The sequence below is a fragment of the Diuraphis noxia genome, unplaced genomic scaffold (genome assembly GCF_037042655.1).
Source record: "Diuraphis noxia isolate RWA-SAM2 unplaced genomic scaffold, SU_Dnox_SAM2 contig0004, whole genome shotgun sequence".
Lineage (NCBI taxonomy): Eukaryota > Metazoa > Arthropoda > Insecta > Hemiptera > Aphididae > Diuraphis > Diuraphis noxia.
The window spans coordinates 50,810,524-50,832,699 of NW_028301714.1; the positions used below are offsets into that span (position 1 = coordinate 50,810,524).

The 22,176-nt window shown below is 28.0% G+C and overlaps 3 protein-coding genes across 3 annotated transcripts; 1 reads left to right on the top strand and 2 right to left on the bottom strand.

Moving 5' to 3' along the window:
- Window positions 1-4,112: 4,112 nt before the first annotated feature.
- Window positions 4,113-6,393, top strand: LOC107167129 (INO80 complex subunit B). The gene is made up of 5 exons (XM_015516033.2): window positions 4,113-4,445; window positions 4,563-4,822; window positions 4,884-5,157; window positions 5,350-5,514; window positions 5,660-6,393. Exons 1-4 carry the CDS (start codon window positions 4,405-4,407, stop codon window positions 5,489-5,491), a joined length of 717 nt encoding a protein of 238 aa, XP_015371519.1. The 5' UTR covers window positions 4,113-4,404; the 3' UTR covers window positions 5,492-5,514; window positions 5,660-6,393.
- On the bottom strand, window positions 5,510-12,389 carry LOC149056165 (calpain-3-like). The gene is made up of 5 exons (XM_089225553.1): window positions 11,988-12,389; window positions 6,387-6,458; window positions 6,174-6,294; window positions 5,994-6,094; window positions 5,510-5,906 (listed from the first exon to the last, which is right to left on the bottom strand). The coding sequence occupies exons 1-5, from the start codon at window positions 12,219-12,221 to the stop codon at window positions 5,637-5,639; spliced, it is 798 nt and encodes a 265-aa protein (XP_089081679.1). The 5' UTR covers window positions 12,222-12,389; the 3' UTR covers window positions 5,510-5,636.
- A 7,602-nt stretch (window positions 12,390-19,991) lies between these two features.
- LOC107167127 (uncharacterized) lies at window positions 19,992-21,699 on the bottom strand. Its single transcript, XM_015516030.2, has 3 exons — window positions 21,506-21,699; window positions 20,599-20,704; window positions 19,992-20,427 (listed from the first exon to the last, which is right to left on the bottom strand). Exons 1-3 carry the CDS (start codon window positions 21,524-21,526, stop codon window positions 20,087-20,089), a joined length of 468 nt encoding a protein of 155 aa, XP_015371516.1. The 5' UTR covers window positions 21,527-21,699; the 3' UTR covers window positions 19,992-20,086.
- Between the last annotated feature and the right edge of the window lie 477 nt (window positions 21,700-22,176).

The following is a 22,176-nucleotide window of genomic DNA, read 5'->3' on the forward strand; positions in this document are numbered from 1 at the left end:
TCTCAAGAATTTGAATATATTGTCTTCAAAACTTAAGAATAGGTGCTTAACCTACCTATTTCAAAATGTCAAAATCATTATTGAAGATAAAAAATTGAATGAGCATGCTTGGACGCTTGGTGCATCATCTATTAAGTATACAGATCTGATAATTTTTACTGAATAGTGAATGTTAAATATGTCGCTCGTAAGTTATATCACTGTGTGTGGTGTGCCTACAGTCAAACGCATATTCTGAATGAATAAAAAAAATTTCAGAAGAAATATTTTAATAGGCACCTACATTAGTGCACAAGGGCTGGTTTCACTACTAAGAGTTTAAGTCTGAGTTACCGCAAAAATAAATAAACAGTTCATGACCCACCACCCAGGGGGTCTTACTGTCAGGGCCGTATTAAGGAATTTGACACCAAGGGGCAACAAAAAAATGCGCCTCATTAATCATTATACAAAATACAAATTTAAATTATAAAAAAATAGCCGCCCGGGGCAACAGTACCCTGTAGCCCTCCCCCCCCTAAATATGGCCCTTCTTACTGTACTTCTTTTCAATATTAAGGATTTGAATTTAATTAAATATTACAAGTAGTTAGTTGCTTCCAATCTTGTAACTCCATTTTTATAGTGCTTAACCACAATTTTTCTCTATTCTCAACAGATTTCTACAGGACTAGTTATTTGATTTGATTCTAAAGAATCGTGTGTGTAATATGTTATGGTCAGGCCGACACTGGTTGCCCGGCGTATTGTATATGCAAAATAAGTACATCATTGCAATGTTTATTATTATGAAAGCTACTAGAGACTTAATTTTTACGATACCTTTTTGTACTAATATGAAAAGGATAGTTACTAAGAAAGGATTCCCCAAAATTCAGGCCATTTTTTTGTGAATATTCTCTTCGTGTCCTCTCCTTCTCCCTTAAATTACAGTTTATTTTGAATATTGCTTTAAAATTCTTAAATTATAGTTTGAACAATTTAAGAACATATGTATTCTATTTATTTATAATTCGACAATGAAAGAAGTTAATATTTAATTAAAATTTAATTTAATTTGTCATGCCATAAGCGTGATTATCTTATCGTTTAACGGTTCGGCCGTGACGCGTTCACCCTCCTCTCCATTACTACACCGAGCGCAATCCAAAGAATGAAATGTAGAAAACCCAATAATGTAATAATAATAATAATGCTACAATGTAAATTTATAAATACAATGTAGAATAATAAATATAAAATTAATAATAATATGTAAAATGTATAAAAGCCTACATAGCTGCAGGAAATATAAATCAAAGGTGAAAACAACAAGTAGTTTTTCCTTTTACGCATATTAATGTAATCCAGCAATATTAGGGAGTAAAATTAGGATATTATAATAAGACGCCATTATACGTCATTCATAGAATCCGCATAAATACGGGTAGAGCACTTACTATGTTCTAGAAGGTAGTCAGCACTGATCGAAGGCTTTACAGTTTGCTTTATGATATATTTGTGATTCACGTATAATAATATAATATAATAATAAATTGTTTTTATTCTATAATAAATACGAACCAGTGTTCTATTATTTTAGGTACCTATCTTTCTCAACAAAACATCTCAAGACTGACGAAGATGTGTGCTACGTCCTACGTCGTTTAAATAATTAATTGTAATTGTGCTCAACGTGTCCTGCACGGCGATCACTACAGATTACAGAAATGTAAACACGGTTAGATTAGGATAACCAGCTTGTTATAATAATATAAATAATATAATATCCTAAAAATTATTTTACACGAAACGACTCAAACGACACGACACAAGCAGTTCACCGTTGTGAACCCGCCAACCCGGCTTTAGTTTTTACTATTTTAGTACAATTATGAATATCGAACATCGTCATGAGAAAGCGCCAAAACGGTTAGTTTCTGCAGTTCTTTCTGCCGGACTACATTGAGGCAATAATGTTAAATAATTCTTTATTTAAACTACAATGTATTGTTCTCATTGCATATATATATTATATATGTGTGTGTGTATAGATAATATACCTACTTCTATTTTGTTTGTATATATTATAATGAACCATGAACGTTGTAAATTATTTCTAGAGTAGAGATATACTCATTGTATATTTGTATAACATGTATACCGAACAAAAAGTTACTATATTATGAAGTAAGCACGTCGTGCGTAATCATGTATATTTAGTATAAACTAAACTCATAATACAAACTCTTAAGTCTTAGATCAATTTAATGAATTGCGGAAAAAAAATTTCCGGGAAAAAAAATCCCCAGACCGCAATATTACTCACAACCTCATGAAAATGGTTGAACATATATTTTTAAACGTTAATTAACACCTACTCACAGTAAAAACATATAGCATATAAAAATGTCGAATATATTTCGAAATATTTCGAATAATTAATGCGTCAATAATACAAAATATAGATAATACTAATCAAATTAATAATATTATAATAATTATCAAACAATAATCATTAAACGTAGGCACCTATTCACAGTATTACAGTAAAAACATATAATGATATAATTCTTTGTGGTTTTTTGAAATTTTCAACAAATGTTTATATGATGTTTTCTATGTAACATTTTCAAAATATTTTAAATATTTTAGAGCTATTTATAAATCAAACGTTATGATTATGACTTTATATATTAGACAAATACTGTTGACATGTTTAAATGTAATTATAACGGAAAACAAAAATAATTAATACTAAAAATTACAAACATTTTCTAAAAATGCAAAAAATTTTCAATTTCTATAGCTAAGTATTGCAAATTTAAAACAAGGTTTCTCATAAGTAGTTGAAAAAAATCTAAAAATCTAAAAAAATATCTATACATCTTTACTCTAAAATACTCTATGGGACTACTAGGTATTCGGTATTTTTTATAGATATTTTTAGTTAAAATTATAAGGATAAAAAATATTTAAATATATAATTTTTTAATAAAAACTTTGTTTTTCTAACAACTATATTAATTTATTGAATGATATAATATAATAATATAGTATAATATAATATAATATACGTATTTGTAATTAAATATTAATAATGCGGTAATTATAGATACCAATTAACGTTAAAAAATATTTGTGAATGAGGTTGTGAGTAATATTGTAGTCTGGGGATTTTTTTTCCGATTACCCAATTTAATAGTATAATCACGGTATGTAACGTATCATAATAATGTCTATAAACACAAACATTATATACATATACGCACTTAAGTTCGCATTAATGTATTTAGTATTTGATGAGTTAAAACAAATTAGGTATATAGTTTGTAATGATAATAATTGTTTTAGTTGGCGTATATATATCAATATCATGTACTCTATTTGTTATATCTTGATATAGGCATATCGCATATAGCCAACAGTTATATTATAATTTTCAACCACAGACTAACTAGGTAAGTAACTCCGGGCATTAGTCGAAGCCTTGGCTGACAAATAGTAGGTATGCTATACCTATCATATACGTAGGTATTTATGTTGTATTGTATTTTATTATTTCTAGACTTGCTGTTAGTAACAAAAAAAAATTATTTTGTATACCTATATCATTTTGTCATTATTTTATTTTACCTTTAAAAAAATATATTTATAATTCCATTTATTCCTTACGACCCATTTTACAATCATAGTTTAAACCTCGGTTATGCTTCAACCACTGATTTTACCGGCCGAATTCCGTGGTTTAACCGGAGTTCAACTATTGTAATACGGCCCATTATACATTTAGTGTATGTCAACCAATATTTTGCCAATCAACAAAATAGACCTTATACTAAGTAAGTAAGTAGTAAGCAAAATTAGCACAGAACAGATGAAACTTCTATTCTGTGGTATAAGATAAAGGTATGCATATTATATATCTATGGGATGGGTCTAGGAACAAATTAACGGCGACACGGCGGTCGTCCCCGTGCGAGATTCACTGATCGCAATGTAAATAATGTGATTACCTTATCTATAAAATAGTTCTTTGGAAAATCTGTGTATTCAGTAGCATAGATGATAACACTATTATATATAAACAAACTATAAAAGTGATAATATATAAGTATAAAACAATCTTGAATCCTTAAATCAGTTAGTTCATATTATTATGTTCTAAGGTTGATTCATATAGCATTAATTTTTTATAAAGAGTATTGACTTACAAGATGTCATCCATTTTTTATTGCTCAGCACTTTAAATATATTATTGATTTTAGAATTTATGGCAATATGATATTAAATAATCTGCAGCAGTATAAAATATTATAAATCACTTATTTTAATAATAAATTATATGTTCATTGTAGAACCATAAATATAAATACATTTATTACTTACCTGTGCTTGATTGTGTTTACTTAAAGTTAAATCAACATGTCTGGTAACGATGAATATGTTGATGTTATGACATCCAGGTTAGTATTTATTTTCATTATTACATTAAATTATTTTTAATTAAAGTTATAAATCAACAGTTGGAAAAAAAATATCTATGTAAATTATATATACATCATTGAAATTTACTGTTTTAGTCCACCTCTTACAACTAAGACAACCTTACAAAGTTCAGGAATGAAGAAAAAAAAAGTAAGAAATAATAAAGACAATCCTGGATCAAGTGATGAAGAACGATGGTTAAAAGCAATAGAAACGGGTAAATTGGACGAAGTTGACGATGAATTAAAGAAAATTACAAAAAAGGATCCAAAAATGATGACTGCTAGACAAAGAGCAATGTTTGACAGAAAATCTGATAAGGAATTCACTGAAGAACTGGTTGCATTGCCTTCTGGTTTGGAATTTAAATTGTTACTATCTTAATCAAATTTTTTAATAATTTAATAATATTATAGGATACCGGGAAAAGATATTAACTCCAGAAATGTTGCAAAAAAAAGCTATTAAATCACAAAAAAGAAAACAACAAGCAGACGAAAAAAGGGAAAAAGATAAAAAACGTACCATGGAAAGATTGTTGAAAAAACATGAAAGCAAATCTAAAATAAATGCTAAAGGCCGAATGGCAAGAAAGACTGTTAATAATATTATTTACATTAGTAAAAATGACGAAGTAAATCTACTATTTCCAGAAGGAGTTGAATTTCCTCTCAAAAAATCTTTAATTAAGTAGGTTTAATTATTGTTTAATTTTCATATCCAATTTTATACTTTTAGTCTAAAACCTGTTATGTTCAACCCTGTGATTTTTCAGACTATATTTTTTGTTTAAATACATACTATTATTTTATTTATTATGCAGTAAAGATATTTATAAATTTTATATTTGTTTAACTAACACTATTGTTTTTTGTTAAATAGACCTCCACCTGCTCAACAAATGTGTGGGGTAGATGGCTGTGAAAATCCTAAGAAATATTCATGTTCTCGAACTGGTTTACCATTATGTAGCCTACAATGTTACAATGAAAATCAATTAAATATTTGGAACACTGTATGCTGATTAAGCATCTTTCATATTTTATGGTATATACGATATTTATTTGCATGAAAAATACATTGATATGCTTATTAACTATTTAACAATTGAATACATCCGAATAAAAACATAACATATAATTTCAGTGATGTATAAAATACAATTATTATTATATATTAATATTTCCAACAGATGGTCTGGTTGGTGGTATCAATTTTCTTAATTCGGAGTCAATTTTGCGGTCAACCAACACTTTGATCACAAATTCACCTTGTTGAAATGGTTTGAAGGTAGCTGGTACTATAACATAGCTATTTAAAGTAGACACTACAAATGTTTCTGAGATCACTTGTTTTGCCTTGAATTTTCCTGAACTACCTTCTGGTTCAGTACACAAAAAAAACTCAGCTCCTAATGTTTCTTTTTGTTCAAAATCATTCTAAAAAATATGTGTGTAATATGATAATTTCAAAATTTAATAATAATAATTAATTACTACTAAATAATAAATATCAGTTGAATTTACTTTGAATAAAAAAAATGCAACGTGTAATGGATTTTTTTTGTGTAGTCGTTTTATTTTTAATATTATTTTAATTGTAACAAACAAATTTTCTTCTAAAATTCCTGCAAATTAATAATATAAATACATGTAAAATATTTTTATCATAATAATAATATATACAGTAAAATACTAAAATAGTACCTGTAGGAAATTTGAGCAAATATTGAGGATTAATTTCAAACATGTCTAAATTATTCCTTGATCCACCTGCATTTAGGCCATATATCCAACTACCGTGTATTGTTAGTACTTCTGGAAATCCCTAAAAATAAAATAGGAATATTTATGTTATTTTAAATAATTGTAGTGTTATACGTATATTAAAATTGAAATAAAAATTTTTTGTTTGTATACTTGAGAACTGTTGTAGTCATCATATATAGATATTTTATTGTTTTGTTCTTCACAAATATCCACTTGTTCAACCTAATAACATTTATAACTAATTGTTAATATCAATTATTATATTTAAATTAGATATATTTATTTTAAAAAATAGGAAAATAATTCTTTTTTAAAAGGTAAATATAAATTGATTTATTCAAATACATTACAGGCTAATGTAATTATTCTTGATTTCTTTGAGACCTGAATGTATAAATAACTCTAAGCGGTATGGTGATTTTCTTATGTAATTATGTTATTGATGTTTCACAATCACAGAATAAATTAAACACAATGCCTATTACTATCATATGAAATTAATAATTTAGACCCAGCATGATCTGGGAATAAAAATTGGCCCTGAAAAAACAAAAAATTTGGCTCAAATGTTGGGCTGATAATAAGAACTCCAAAAATAGTTTCTTTGGTTTAACCCTACTTGGTATTTTTTCTCTTTTTTTTCTTAGTTAAGGTACGCATACATATTATTTTCATTAAATTGACTCAAATTTATTCTAGCAGCCCAAATTTTCACTGACAAAGCTGGGGGTTGCCTGTTACTACTAGCTTTGATATTTTTTCTGTAACTTGAAACAACCCATTTCATGAAAAATTTAATCTAAGTTAAAAAACAAACTGCCATGTTTAAATAATTGAAGTAGTGCATAACAATAAATAATTTTGCCTCATAGTATTTAAGCTTGTTTTTCAATCTACTTAAAATCTTTCCATCATAATATTTATATTCTTTTTTCATCAGGTATATAAATTTAACTTAAAAATACTACCAAATCACCTGCTGAACTTGCACTATGATTAACTCAAAATCAGGTAATAACTTATGACTACCAAGACCAAAGTATATTAATACTCCTTTCCACCTCGGTTACTATAATATTTCATATAGATTTTTACTTTTTTAATAAAAATGTACATACAGAAATTATTTTTATTAGATATTTTAGAATTAGATTTTATCAAACCTTTATTTACTGTCTCTGCTTACTAGCGTATAACATGAAAATTAAATGTCTTATATATTATATATAACATATTATTAAATTTAAAGGCAATGTTACTTATATAATTTGTAATAATTTTTTTTAAATATTTTAATTTTAAAACGAGATAAGCATTTTACAAAAAAAAATACAATTATAATTTATTAGGTAGATACCTACATGATACAATTAATTATTAGATATTACTAAGTATATACAAAAAAAACATAATACCGTTCATTTTAAATAGTAATAACTAATAGTATTTATAATAGGTAATGATAATGTATATAATATATATACGACACGTCAAAATGAGGGAGGGCTAAAGCTCCTTATCTCCCCAGGAAGAAACTCTTCCAAACATATTACTTTTAATTGTAAGTTTAAAGTTTCTTTTTATTATTATTATTTATTAGAAATAAACAATCTATACAGTTAATGCACAATAAGTTTATTGTTTATATGTAGTAAGAGAATACAGAACGTGAGGTGTTGAATAAAAAGCCACCTACTAATGACACTTAGCACGATTAATTGATTATGATTATGCATTACATATTTATTTTTAATTTTTTTTTGTACGATGCCACTAGTACATTCAGACGTCTTATTATTTTGGGATATTTGAATGCGATGGTTAATACAGATCCACTTGTCAATCTTCAGCACTTAAAAATAAAATTATACATTTAAATATTTAATTGATAAAGTTGACGAAATATCATACTCTAAAAATAATGTTTAATCATTTCACACTTATTTTATTATTTCCGGTGGTAATAAATGAACATTTCATTAAACACAAATTATGCGTAAATCGACGAAGTGCTTAGCTTTTGTATAAAAAAGTAAATTTATTTTTAAAAAAGCAGGAAAGTGGATGTCGCTCTACTGTACAGTGGCCAGTAGGTTACAAGTGGGTTACTTTAATGGAGGGAATTAAATTTGAATCCAATGATAATATATCATTGTATACGAAAAACGATTCTGAGCGGAAACGGTTTATCTGTCTTGGAAGTATTATAGATTATAAAAAATTTTCAAATCATAGATTTAAAAAGAAAAACTTTATGAATTTCTAGCATAAAATAATTTGCGGATTTTCGTGTTTTTTACGTATGTTGTCAAAATTAAAATTTGAATGCTTGTAAAAAAAAATTGTGACTATGTATTTCTTTTATTTTTCAACTGCTATTGTAAAAATATTTTAGGAGCCTTATATTAAATTTTCAAATCTTAGATATAAAAGGAACATTTTTTTTTGAATTTCTAACTAAGATAATTTGAACATTGCCGTAATTTTTACGTATTTATAGTCAAAATTTGAATTTTAAATGCTTATAAAAAAAAATCGTGTCTATGTATTTTTAATATTTTTCAACTGCTATTGTCACAATGTGTGAGAAGCCTCATATTACATTTTCAAGCTTTTCTACCCAACAAATACATTTTTATCGATATTAATTTAAAAAAAACTAATAATGATCGAAAATTGCATGGTGGATAGAATATACTTATATAAACATTCGGTGAAAATTCATGTTTATATGGTTATTATTTTTAAAGTTACATCAAAAACCAAAATTGATTTTGTCGAAAATTGATTGTGCGAAAAATTTTCGTTTTTCCTTTAATTTTTAGTTTGTTTATCCCGATTATTAAGAAAAATATTAAGAATTTTTTACTTTTGACCCCCTCCCCCCCAAATTACCAACTAGATTCACTTTCTGATCGAACGACGTACTGAAGTCAAAAATCGAAGCATTTTTACTGCCCCAAAACGTGATGATAGACACAAAAAAAAAAAAATAAATAAAAACACACACCATGGTAAAATTCAACGAAATAAATAGAAAATAATATAGTGTTTTCCTTGATCATCGTATAGGTGCCTAATATTTGTTTAATTAGATTTCATAGGCAGACATTTGATTGAATTTAAAGAGGGAAAGAATAATCCAATAATCCTAAAAGTATTTATGTTTTTTTTTTTTTTTTTTGAGAAGGGGGAGGAGGAGGTGTTATTGAAACCTCAGGAGATTAAGCCCCCAGGATGTACGTCTATAGCCGAATATCTAATTAACATCCCCGATTAACGTGTATTTTTAGTTATACTTAATTTTAGTTGGTAAATAATTGAATGCTTAATCAATAAAAAGTGTTTTGTTAAAAAAAAATGTTATGAAAGATTGCTTCCATATCAAATAATGTCATCTACCCTTGACATCAATAACGACAATAACGGACTACCGCTATTAGAATAATAATTTAATAAAAGTTGGTAAAAAAATGAAATATTGTTTTACCTAAGCATTAAGTGGTGAATACCTATGCAGTGTTGGGTAACGAAAATTACTGTAACGCAATTACTTTTTTAAAGTAATTTCTATGAAGTTATGCACAATCGCGTTATTTATTATTATATTAGTTTTGTTTTTGTATGTGTTAACATGACTATAAATTTATAAATAGTATTTATAATCAATGGTATTACTAAAACAAGCCGTTGATATATTCCAGAAAAATTAAAAATAGATTTTATTTATTTTTGATTCCGATAACGGCGATAACAGTTATTTTGATCAAAGACTTTCTGTTGCTTATAATATTACTAAGTGTATTAATTTATGAAATTAATGCAATTTTATTTAGTTATTTATTTTACTATTCGGCATTAATTGGTACTTTTTTTGCGTTTTTTTATTTATTTTATTTTATAAGACATTCCTAGCCAACATTTATCTATCTATATCTAGAGATAGTATTTACAATTTTTTATTTTGACTTTTATAACTAGATAATGATTAGGAAAAAAACAGATAATTAGATTAATTAATAATTAATGTTGTACATAATGTGTGCCATGCATGGAGTAGTGAAAAATTTGGGTGGCTTAGCTTGAATGTTTGTTTATGCAATTAGGTCGTGCGGTCGTCAATGTCACAGGCGGTGGTACTAGAAGAGGTATAATTAATTTTTGCCTAAAATGTCATTGTTTGTATAAAATATAATAATATACTTTAAAAAATTCAAGTAGGTATCCACGAATAAAACTTTTAAATTACAAGAAAATAACTAAAATCGTTATTCTTTATTTAAATGTCCAATTTCATCCAAATTTGAAGTTAAAATGTCAATGAAAAAAATTAGCGAAATATGAAATATTTATGAAAATCATTATTTTAAATTTTTAATCCTTATAGCTAATAATTGTTATAGCTTATGGATGAACAATTTTATTTGCTATCTATTATCTATATCGGGTGACGTGTATAATACCATATATTTGATATCACGATTCACTAGGTATATTAAAAATTCTTAAACAATTAAAACTTAAATGTTTTTGTCATTTTGGATTTGTCCTAAATATATTTATATACATATATTTAAAATTTGTTTTAAAAATAGCTTATAGTTTCATTGAAAGTATCAACAATTAGATTTATCCAAAACAATTTTAAAAATGCATTTCATTCAATCAAAATTGTTTACTGGTAATATTAATTTTAAAAATAGTATTTAGGTCTGTTGAGCTTTCACTGAGCTAATTATTAAGGTAGGTAATTTATATAGAACTTTCCGGAAATATTAACGTCATATTAAAGGCATTACATGATTATTATATAATTATAATTATATTATTTTATTAATTATATTATATAATCGTACCTAAGTCAATATGTTATTGGTCATTTTTAATTAATATTTAATAATAGGTAGTAATTGAATAACACAACTTAGTTATCAGCTATAGTTACGTAAAAATGATTTTGGTTTTGACATGTAAAAATAATAACTGGTGAAAATTGGTCGTTTAAAATATATACGTGAATACCGAATTTCTAGTAAATATTCTAATTTTCATTAAAGTTATCTTTATAATCTGTATCATTACGTCGATTTATAGTATTTATACGTCAATGCCAATTTAATATTTTGATCTTATTTACTATATCAAATTTATACAATATAATTTATAAGTTTAATATTCGATTAGAATTTTGATTCGGGTATGATATCTATAAAAACGAGCACGTGTAAATTAATTAATCACATCAAAAACACTCTACTAATAATCATGAAAATATTTTAATAAATATAAAAATGTTCTTTGAAATTTACAATTTAAGAAAACAATTACCTACGGGCTACTATAATATATAAAATAGCTATAAATTATTTTTTCGCAGTATAAAATAAACGTAACTAAAAAATAAAGAACTGAAATTATATCTATAAAAGAACCTACAAAATAACCATTTACTCGTTCCGAATGTACAGCTTGATTATAGCTGATTTCGGTTAAGATAGCATTGTATATAGGAACATAAGATTAAATAAGGGGAAAAAATTAAAAACTCATCAACACCCTATTATGGCAATCTCTATCATAACAATAATTATCCACACAACCCGACAGTTTGCAATATTAATTGTCATTATTTTAAATCCGCAGTTTTTTGGGCATCGATCACTGCACGTTTTGCGTGATAATCATTCTCGTAATATCCACTGTGCGGCCGTACACGGTGGCGCGCATCGCCAGCGGCTCCGCCAGATTTACCTGCGTTACTTTGGTGATACGGTGGACGGGAAACCCGGCGTGAAATCTCTCGACTCCGTAATCGGCGTAATCGTTGTAGTTCGCGAACGCGTCTTCGGCGCGGCGGTCGTCAACGCCGCGCGCCGCCCGGCCACCGCACCACGCGCCGTCCACGTCCCGGCGATCCGGGGACGATGACGCGGACGCCGTTGTCCGCGAGTCGGACGACTTGCGATCCGAGTGTCCACATCCCATGGCCGCATGTCCGGCGACTACGGCGGGCTATCGACATGTGCGGCACACGTTATACAAGCACGCGGCGGTGTCGGCGCAATATTATATCATAAAATATGTTATTGCCGACGCGGTGGTTGTGTGACCGCGCTAACGTCTGCCAATCCGCCGCCGCCGTCCGCGTTTTCCCTCGTCCCCCCGCCAACTGACAACGCCACCACTAGCCACACCGGGCCGCGGTGCACCGCTCTCATTTATAATAGACACATCGCGTGTTTCGCCCTCGACACACCTCTTTCCAGGGTTTTTCCGCCATAGGGTACCTATATGTGTCCAGGACATCGATTTTTCAAAGTTTTTCGCGCGTGTACCACGATATTGTTACCTACGTCGTGCGTGTAATATATTTATGCGTATTACACATTTTATAATATTACTTCAAATTATAATATTGTCTGTACTATATCGGAGTCGTAGCCATGGGAAGAGGTGGTGAGGGAATGGACCATGCCTATTCCTTCTCCCTTGAAACACGAGGATATTAGAAAACATTTATGTGCCATCGGTTCACGTTTTGTAGGAAAAAAAATTAAATATAAGAAATAAAATTTTTTTTAAGTTTTTTGATTTTAGTAGATTTATTATTTTCGCAATGACTTAATGATTTAATATAATATCGTAGGCAAAGTAGTAAAAATTAAGAGCCAACCTCCTGGTGGTGTCTTCCGCGTATGAACTCTAATAGAAAAAAATTGCACCTATACTTTGATACTCAAAAATGGAATTACTAAATTACTTAATCACCCAAACGTTATATTTATTTTTAGTGTATGTAAAAAATAACGTGTACCTACATCCAACATCCTTCTTCCATTTCAAAATTTGTTTAATATTGAAAATATTTGAGTTATATTATTTAATTTTTTTTTCATTTGTCGAATTATAAAACTGTTGTTGGTTTGTTTTTGGTCCTCCCATTCAATAATCTTGATTACGCCCCTGTATAATATTATTATAAAGCTGCCTACAACCCTCATGACGTATTTACGATTTTTCATTTATTGTGACTTAATATTATGTCGTCAAGTATAGTTATACAAAATTGCTACATATCGTATATTGTTTATCACGATTTAATGTAGTATAATTAATGTTACCTATATTATTTTCTGTAATATAGGTACATTTCGTGTAAATTCGTATATTATTTAACATCGGTGCACGCGTGTTGTAAGAATTTCCTGTGCAGCACGCACACCTCAGCGCCTTGGTGACGATGACGTCTAGGTATTATTTAGGTATTTTGTATATTATTAAATATAATATCGTTTTTAGATTTCACGTATACGTAACCCCTCTCTCCTGGTTACCACATAAAAATCAGATTGTCTACGATATGCGACTCACGGTTGAACGCATTTGTATATTATTTCAAATGAAATATTTTATAATTATTATTTATAATATTATAATCATAAGAGTAGATGTACTATAGAGTCAGGGTGTTTCTACCCCTATAGTCGCCGCGATAGGATTAATTTTCGAGAAAAACCTTGACCCGTTTTATATAATATGATGTGTACGATGGTCGACAATACACGCATATCACAGGCACATGCTATATGACTATCCCAGGATCCATCACCGCCAATTAATATTGTCATCATTACTTATTTATACACGTATTGACGTATATGACATAATATTATGTATTTAGGTGCAACTTGTTATACATGATCGAAATTCTAGATGGGTTGAAATCTCGAAACCTTGTCTAAAAGTGTATGTAAGTTCGTGGTAAGCGAGGTGAATAAGTATAACTAATATTAACTATATAATATATATTAATACTTAATAGTAACTTATTAATTTTATTATTATGCTTTAAATGCATAGGTCACTACGTAATATGGACAAATACCTATTCCTCGTGCATTGGCATCAATATCGCTTATGCTGTTTAGTGGGTTTTAAATACTACGTTTTAGTTAACTTATACACTTTAAATATTAAATATAAATAACAATCGATATCCTAATATAAATAGAGCTGATAATTTGTATCTCGTAGTCAAATTTTCATAGCCCAGATAGTATGCCTATTAAATTATTACAGTTACACTGTTGTTTTTATTATATTATATTAAGCCGTTTATGATATACTATGCATTTAGAGGTGTATTACTCTAAAGTCTAAATAATTAAAATTATATATGTACCTATTTTACAACAAAAGGTTGAAACTTAATTATATTAAACTATTAGGTACTGGACACATTTCAAATTTAAATAACATAATAATTGGATTATAAAAAATGATTTACATAAATATAAATTATCATTAAATTATTTCACTCTCGGTACCTTCGATTTTCACAAAATATGGATAATGTTATGTATATTAAGGTCACCTCATTTAAAATTACCCAAACATGCGATAAATATCATTCTTTTATAAATTTAACAAAATAACAACTAACAATAGGTATGCTTGTGAAACACTGGAAAACAAACCACGTGATAACAATGTACCTATATTGCATATCCATAACGCCGTATTACATATTATTATTCTCCGAACGTATTATCATTGTATGTATATGTATTATCATTCATCACCACTTTTTATATTTTATGAATAGTATAAACATAAAACATACTGTAATTCGTTTTCATTTTAGTAAGATAAAAGTGCTTACATAAAATATTGCTACTAATTATACATAGATAACTAGTATTAATCAAAATATAAAAAGTTAATATGTTAAAACCTAATATCTCATCCATATTTAATACTGATGTTTGAATTTTATTAATTAAGTCATTTTGTTATTTCAATATATCATGCTCATGTGTCTAATGCCCTATATATATCTGTAACAAGTTGTAATAAATGAGTTATAGATTGTTTTTGTTTTTAAAATAATGTTGAAAAAATAAGTATACTTACATTATAAACAGTCGAAATAATGCTTTAATTTTCTACTTAAATATATTTTCTCAGGGGAAAATAAATCTAGATAGTACTTTTGAGAAGTCAAAATAGAAAATTCCCAGTAATCTTTTAGAATGACACCGAAAACGGGAATTTTCACTCAAAAAAAGTTTTTGACAAAATCAATTAAATTTTTTCAGTGTAACTAAACAGACATTTTTTTAAGTTTATTAGGAAAATATACAATCTATAAGCATAAATTACAATAAGCATATAAGCAAGAAGATACATCGAAAGTGAATGCTCGAGGGGAGTAGTTACCTAACACTCAGCAGTAACACTCTACAAGATATTTATTAGGCTATTTTACATAAAAAAATACATATATTATTTTTATTTTATTTTTTTAAATAACAAATTTTTTTTGTAAATCTAAGATTTGAAAATTTAATACAAGATTCCTTACAAGTTTTTCAATCTTTATCACAAATAAAAATTCCATCGGAAATTCGAATTAAATATTTATGAGCATTTGAAATTTAAATTTTTACAACATTGGATTTTCACTTTTAGCGATTTCCTTATTTTGGTGTAACTCTAAAACAAATTACCGCAGATACTTGAAATTTTCTCTGAATGTTTATATAGACATTTTCTATATTTGATAACATTTTCAAAACATTTAGATTTCTTTTGAGCTGTTTACTGACATTTTAATTTTTCAACTTTTTTAGTTTTTTTTTCTATAAATATCGATAAAAATTTATTTGTTCGGTAGATAAACTTTAAAATTTAGTACAAGGCTTCTAACACATTTTAACAATAGCAGTTGAAAAATAAAATAAATTCTTAGTCACAATTTTTTTTTACAAGGATTCAAAGTTTGAATTTTAACAACATACGTAAAAATCACGAAATTTCATAAATTATTTTATGCTAGAAATTCAAAAAAAATGTTCCTTTTATATCTAAGATTTGAAAATTTAATACATAGCTCCTATCATATTTTTACAATAGCAATTGAAAAATAAAAGAAATGCGACAATTTTTTTTACAAGCATTCAAAGTTTGAATTTTGACATCATATGTAAAAATCACGAAAATCACGAAAATTCGCAAATTATTTCAAACTAGAAAGGTATAAAAAGTTTTCTTTTTAAGTCTAAGATTTGAAAATTTTTTATAATCTATAATATATCCTAGACAGATAAACAGTCTTCGCTCAGAATCGTTTTTCGTATACAATGATATAATGTCATTGGATTCAAATTTAATTCCATCCATTACAGTAACCCACTTGTAACCTACTGTACAGCAGAGCGACATCCACGACTTACCCACCTTTTTTTTTATTGAAACTTTGTGGTTTTACAATTTATTTCAACATTTACATACATATTTACAGTTAAATTTAAATGTTACATTTAATATAATTAGATATAATTAAACGGATAGGCCAGTCTCACGGATGAAGGATAATCATTTTCGTCTTAAACATTTATATATTAAGTTATTTTTTTGTAACTTCAAAATATTATTCGTGGGTATTTGAAAGTATATAGTAAACAATTATATTTTATACGGAAGGTTGTAACTATTCAAAAAAAAATAAATAAAAATAAATTGGCTGGAACAATAATATATCGGAAATTAAAATTATAAAAGATAAACTATACAATTGTAAAAGTTAATTGAGTAAAATTGAATTACCTAACAACTACATTTTGACATCTCAAATATACACTAACCTATACACTTTTCGGTGTATTTTCTCCTGCCTACATGGCTGTATACATGGTTATATTATAGATTAGGTGTACATTTATAAAGTTCTTTTGTTTCGATATAATAATATTGTATTTTCATAAATCGTAATGTCTATTTTCCCTTCTTCTTATTGATTGGTATATCATATAAAATATTTAATGATTAATATAAAAAGGAACCCATTTTTCCGATCAATTATTTGACCTCTACAAAATTATTATAAATAATGTAATAAGTATGTCTATAATAATAATTTAAGTAGGTATCTCTTAGTGTGTTTTTGATATACCTACCTGCCTTTTTTCGTGACCACGCGATATCATATACCAGCGTTAGAAACAACTGAGTTAAGTTTTATAAAACTATTTTATATTTTAAAAATAGGTTGATTCTCGTATCAAATTAATTTTTTGAAAACATTACGATTTATATACATAGATATAAACACATTCAATGATTACTTTGTTTCCAAGGGAAGTTCTACTTTTTACTTGTTTCTGAAAGAATATAGTTCAATTAAGGTAATTATCGAAAATCCAATAGTAATTTTTAATAACATAAAATTTATTCTAGTAAAATTCAGAATTTCCATTTGACTCCCAATGGTATTAAATTGGATGAAACTTGTATTATTTAACATAACCTTGGATTCATCTGCAATACCGTCCAAACGCTTCCCGAGTGCATCTTAAGGCCACATGGAAATAGTCAAATAGCTGTGTTCGATTTTTTTTTTAGATGATTTTTAACATAAATATTTGTTTTGACATGGTTACCTAAAAATTTTTTTCTAACCGATTTTGCGTAACGCCTAGTGTATCACTATAGAAATATAAAATACAATATAACTGTCACGGTCAATGCTATGTTCAACTGCCATGTAAAATACCTAAACACGATAAATACTGGGAGATGGTATTTTGCGCCACTTTTATTACTTGTAATTTGCGCCACGAATAGGTACATTTAAGTACGTATGTAATTTGCGCCAAAATATAAAAATATAATATGTATTTTGCGCCACACTTTCAACTTTAATAGCAGTTGGAATTTACCAGCAGATAAATTTAGCGATATCGCATAGGATATACAATAATACGTTCTGATGCGTCCGACGCGTGTCACATATCGTCTCAATATCGTCGAATTATTTATAATACTAGGTTTCATAATTTTCTCATCATCGATCATGAGTATAATTAATGTAAATTATACTATAAATGATGAGTTGATTTAAAAATAATTAATACAATAATTATATCTAAATAGATTTTGCATTTTTTTTAATTATTATAAAAATCAATCTATAATTCTTAATTTCCTAATAAAACATAGAAATATTAAATATGTCTCTACTACACTGTACCCAAAAATATATCTACATCATAAATACAGATGAAAAATATGTAATACTCTAAATTAAAAAAAAAAACTTTTGTATATTTTAGCTTAATAATATGTACTTACTTACGTAGTTTTAAAAAGATTCACATATGAAAACTATCTAAATAGTTCTTTTTTTTTACATATTTTTTATTATTTTTGATAGAATTTAAATCTTGTAGTTTCAATAAATAACTTTATTTAGCCACTCTACTAGTTTTTAAAACAGTAATAAATTGTTTGAAAGTAATATTAAATAATCTGAATTCTCAGTTATTGTAAATATTAACATCAGTTAAAGCATAGGTAACAACAAAATGTATAAACACTAACCTTTTTGAATCTAAAAAAAGATTCTAAAATTTTAAATCCATGTGAAATAAAATTACATCATATTATACCTATACTATATTATTAATTCGCGATCGCTGATATATATATAAATACATTAATATTTACATTTCAAACAGCATAATACATTATATATTTATATTATATTATAATATTATTTAATATACTGTTAATAAATTAATTTCTATTTAAAAAGTTTTAATAATTTAATAGTGAACAAATCGCTGATCCCAAAATGGTGGTGTCCCCAAATAACTGACATCCAGAGCAGTAGTTATGGCCAGTACCCTCCCCTTAAATGTGGCCATGCATGTTCAATGAATATTGTTTCTGGTAAACAAATTTAAACTATTATGTGACTGTTTTTTTAAAAATAAGTTCTTAACGTATATAACAAATCAGAACGCAAAATTGTTATGTAATTTATGCTGTATAAATGTAAAATAGATTTATTTGTAGGTATTAAAGTCTGTCAATATATTATATAACTAATTAAGATAAAAACATCGAATAGGTAAGCTATTTGTACTAAAAGAATATCAAGCGTATTCAAAATACGAGGCCATAACATTAATGTATCATATTATTATCATTTCTATAAAATTCTAATTAAAATGAACTGATTAAACATTTTAATATTCATTGTTCTAGTATAGTAATATACATTGAATTTATAAACAAATGTATACAAAGAATTTACTATTCGCACACTCAAAAGTCAAAATCATATAAATATTTGATATGATTATTTGAAGTATTTACTGGTTAGTTCAAGGTCTCAGATAGTTAGATTTTTACAATTACTATTATGATAACCAAAAAATGTATTGAAGCATCAAATAAAAATATTTATTTCGGTTAAAATAACGTTTTATATGCCATCTCGATGAGATTAATATAATTTTAATTTTTTATGCCATTGACATAATGTACCTACATTAAACTTATTTAAATTTCTTCATATCGCGTGATGTTATACTATATCCTACCTGTATATTTTTACTCAAAAATGAAAATATACGCTGTAGTGTATTCAAATACTCAAATTAAACACAAAATCGTACATCTACTAGTATATATGTAATAAAATAAATTACATGGAGCAGCACATTATGGTAAAAAAAATAAGGTATATCCTAAACCATATATAGGTCATAGGTGAAATATTATACATAGTATTATCTATTATTTTTATAGCATAGAACTCATACTATACTTTTATACATACCTATATGCACTATGTTTTACATAAAACATAAATGCATATTAATATATATATATATATATATATATATATGTGTAGTAAATATACGATTTTTTAGGGATGAAAAGGACAAAAAATAACAACAAAACCGATTTACGAAAAAAAGATCACGTTTATTGTTGAAAGTTATACTTTAAAAAATCTATGCGTGTTGTTGGAATGTTGAGAATCATGGGTGAGTGGGTTTTCAGTAGTGGTAGGCGACCGGGTATGCGGCTTTGTAGGCTGCTGGGAAATACGATTTCTCGTATTTTCCTGGGTAGTATTTGCCATCGTCATAAGCAGCGTAGCTGGGGTAGGCGGCATAGCTCGGGTAAGCTGCGTAGCTCGAGTAAGCGGCGTATGGGGTGGCGGCGTAGGTAGCCGGTGCGACGTAAGCAGCAGGAGCGGCGTAAGCAGCAGGAGCGGCGTAAGCAGCTGGTGCTGCGTAGGCAGCTGGACTGGAGTATTTGTAAGCGTAGCTGGCTGGGTATGCAGAGTATGCTGAATATGGGTATGCTGGGGCTGCTGCAGAGTAAGCCAAAACCGCTGTAAAAAAAAATTGATTAAAATTTGTTTCATCAAATCAAATTCACACAAAATTTATAAAAAAAAAAAAAAAAAATGAAGAACAAAGTCCTAAAGTTATCGTTGTGTTTTATATTATATACTTATATAGTTAAATATTATATAATTATAATTAATAAGACTTAGACTTACGAGCTGGGGCTGCGGCAATATAGGCGTGTTTCTTTACTCTTGCTGCATCCTCGGCGGGTTTGTTTTCTTCGGCGGACACGGCGTACACGGCCAAGGCGATGAATATCTGTTTATAAAAAGAACAAATGTGAAGATTTTATTGATTGTTATTTGTTAAATACATGTCAACAATTCATATTTTATAGTTGTCATAAAAAATAAGATGCATCTTAACCACGACGTACGATAAGTCCATAGAAATCGTTTTAGGTTAGGTTAGGTTAGATTAGGTTAACTAAACCTTTAGGTTAACTAAAAATAAATTAAGTATTACTAAAAATCAGTAACTTCAGTGATCTACGATGCAAATATTTTTTTTTCATTATTATGCCATTTAATTCGATAGCTGCAAATATGTATTTAGTTTGAAAGATTCTACCCTTAATTTTCTTGTTATTTCTATAAGTTTATATTATGATCCTAAACTTTAAAGTATATGATAGGCTTAGTTTGAATTCCAATAAACCTTTCCCGCTATAACTCGTCTGTCAAATCAACAATATCATAAATATAATAATCGTTTCAATGTTTTTGGATGAATGTTGAATTGAAGATATTATAGGATTTTATATGGGTCCTAAAAACTTTCATGACTGATACAATTAATATGTGCACGGAATTTGGCTGCTGGGCCAAAATACGAGTTCTATTCATTGTGGGATACGTATTATATGACTATATAGTTTCTCAAAAGTAAAATATTAACTAGTCTTTCTAATTTAAATAATTTAAATCGTTTAGACACAATAGTGAAATTTTATATTAAAATATATAATACCGATTAGAAAAATACTATGTGTCTAGGTTTACGAAAGAACGAAAATCTCCTAGTCACGTTACGATGAGCCATAAAGAGTGTAAGACTCACCAGATTCTTGAAAGAAGCCATTTCTTGTTTTTTGATTTCTTCTTGTGATGTCTACGACGAATCTGCAAACTTCAACCTGTGGTCGATGTGTGTACTTGGGATGTGAAGAGATATGTGATGCCAATGCTTGGTGTCGCTGGTCCTTATATATGCGATCCGGTTGATGGGTCTCCCGTGATATGAAGGTATGTGGTTCCACCGGCCCCTACCTGACCAGAAGGGCGTTTCCCGTCTCCGAAAGGCCAAAATCCTGAGCACGCCGAAAAATTGCGATGAGATACGCGCTGCCTCATCAAACAACGATCGTTGGCATCTTGGTGGTTGACCTTGAACCGCAGTGGTAATTGACTTTAAACCACATAGTAGCGGTTGACCTTGCACCTTGGCCAGGGGATTTGCACTGTAAAAAATTAATAATATAATAATTGCAACGAAAAAAATACAAGATACATAACTAGGCGTTGCCGGACATGGCATGTCTATAAGGTTTACATTATAGATGTGGAACTACAACAATCCGTGTACGCAAATCTGAACTCAATAGCGACAAGTTATGATTTTGGCTGTGAAGAATTATAAAAGTATAATATGTATTTAGAAATTTATAATGATGTTAAATGGCATGATAAAAGCCACATACAGTGATACTCCTCCGAAGGTGGTGAACACTT

Bases quoted from the DNA above. Each gene is read 5' to 3' on its own strand.
- LOC107167129 (XM_015516033.2), top strand. From the start codon at position 4,405: ATGTCTGGTAACGATGAATATGTTGATGTTATGACATCCAG. The intron at 4,446-4,562 runs GTTAGTATTTAT...TTACTGTTTTAG, and splicing joins GTTGATGTTATGACATCCAG to TCCACCTCTTACAACTAAGA. The intron at 5,158-5,349 runs GTAGGTTTAATT...TTTGTTAAATAG, and splicing joins CTCAAAAAATCTTTAATTAA to ACCTCCACCTGCTCAACAAA.
- LOC149056165 (XM_089225553.1), bottom strand. From the start codon at position 12,221: ATGGGATGTGGACACTCGGATCGCAAGTCGTCCGACTCGCGGACAACG. The intron at 6,459-11,987 runs GTAAATCTGGCG...AAATGTTATTAG, and splicing joins GTATCACCAAAGTAACGCAG to GTTGAACAAGTGGATATTTG. The intron at 6,295-6,386 runs GTATACAAACAA...TTTTATTTTTAG, and splicing joins ATGACTACAACAGTTCTCAA to GGATTTCCAGAAGTACTAAC.
- LOC107167127 (XM_015516030.2), bottom strand. From the start codon at position 21,526: ATGGCTTCTTTCAAGAATCTG. The intron at 20,705-21,505 runs GTGAGTCTTACA...TTTTATAAACAG, and splicing joins TGGCTTCTTTCAAGAATCTG to ATATTCATCGCCTTGGCCGT. The intron at 20,428-20,598 runs GTAAGTCTAAGT...TTTTTTTTACAG, and splicing joins TATTGCCGCAGCCCCAGCTC to CGGTTTTGGCTTACTCTGCA.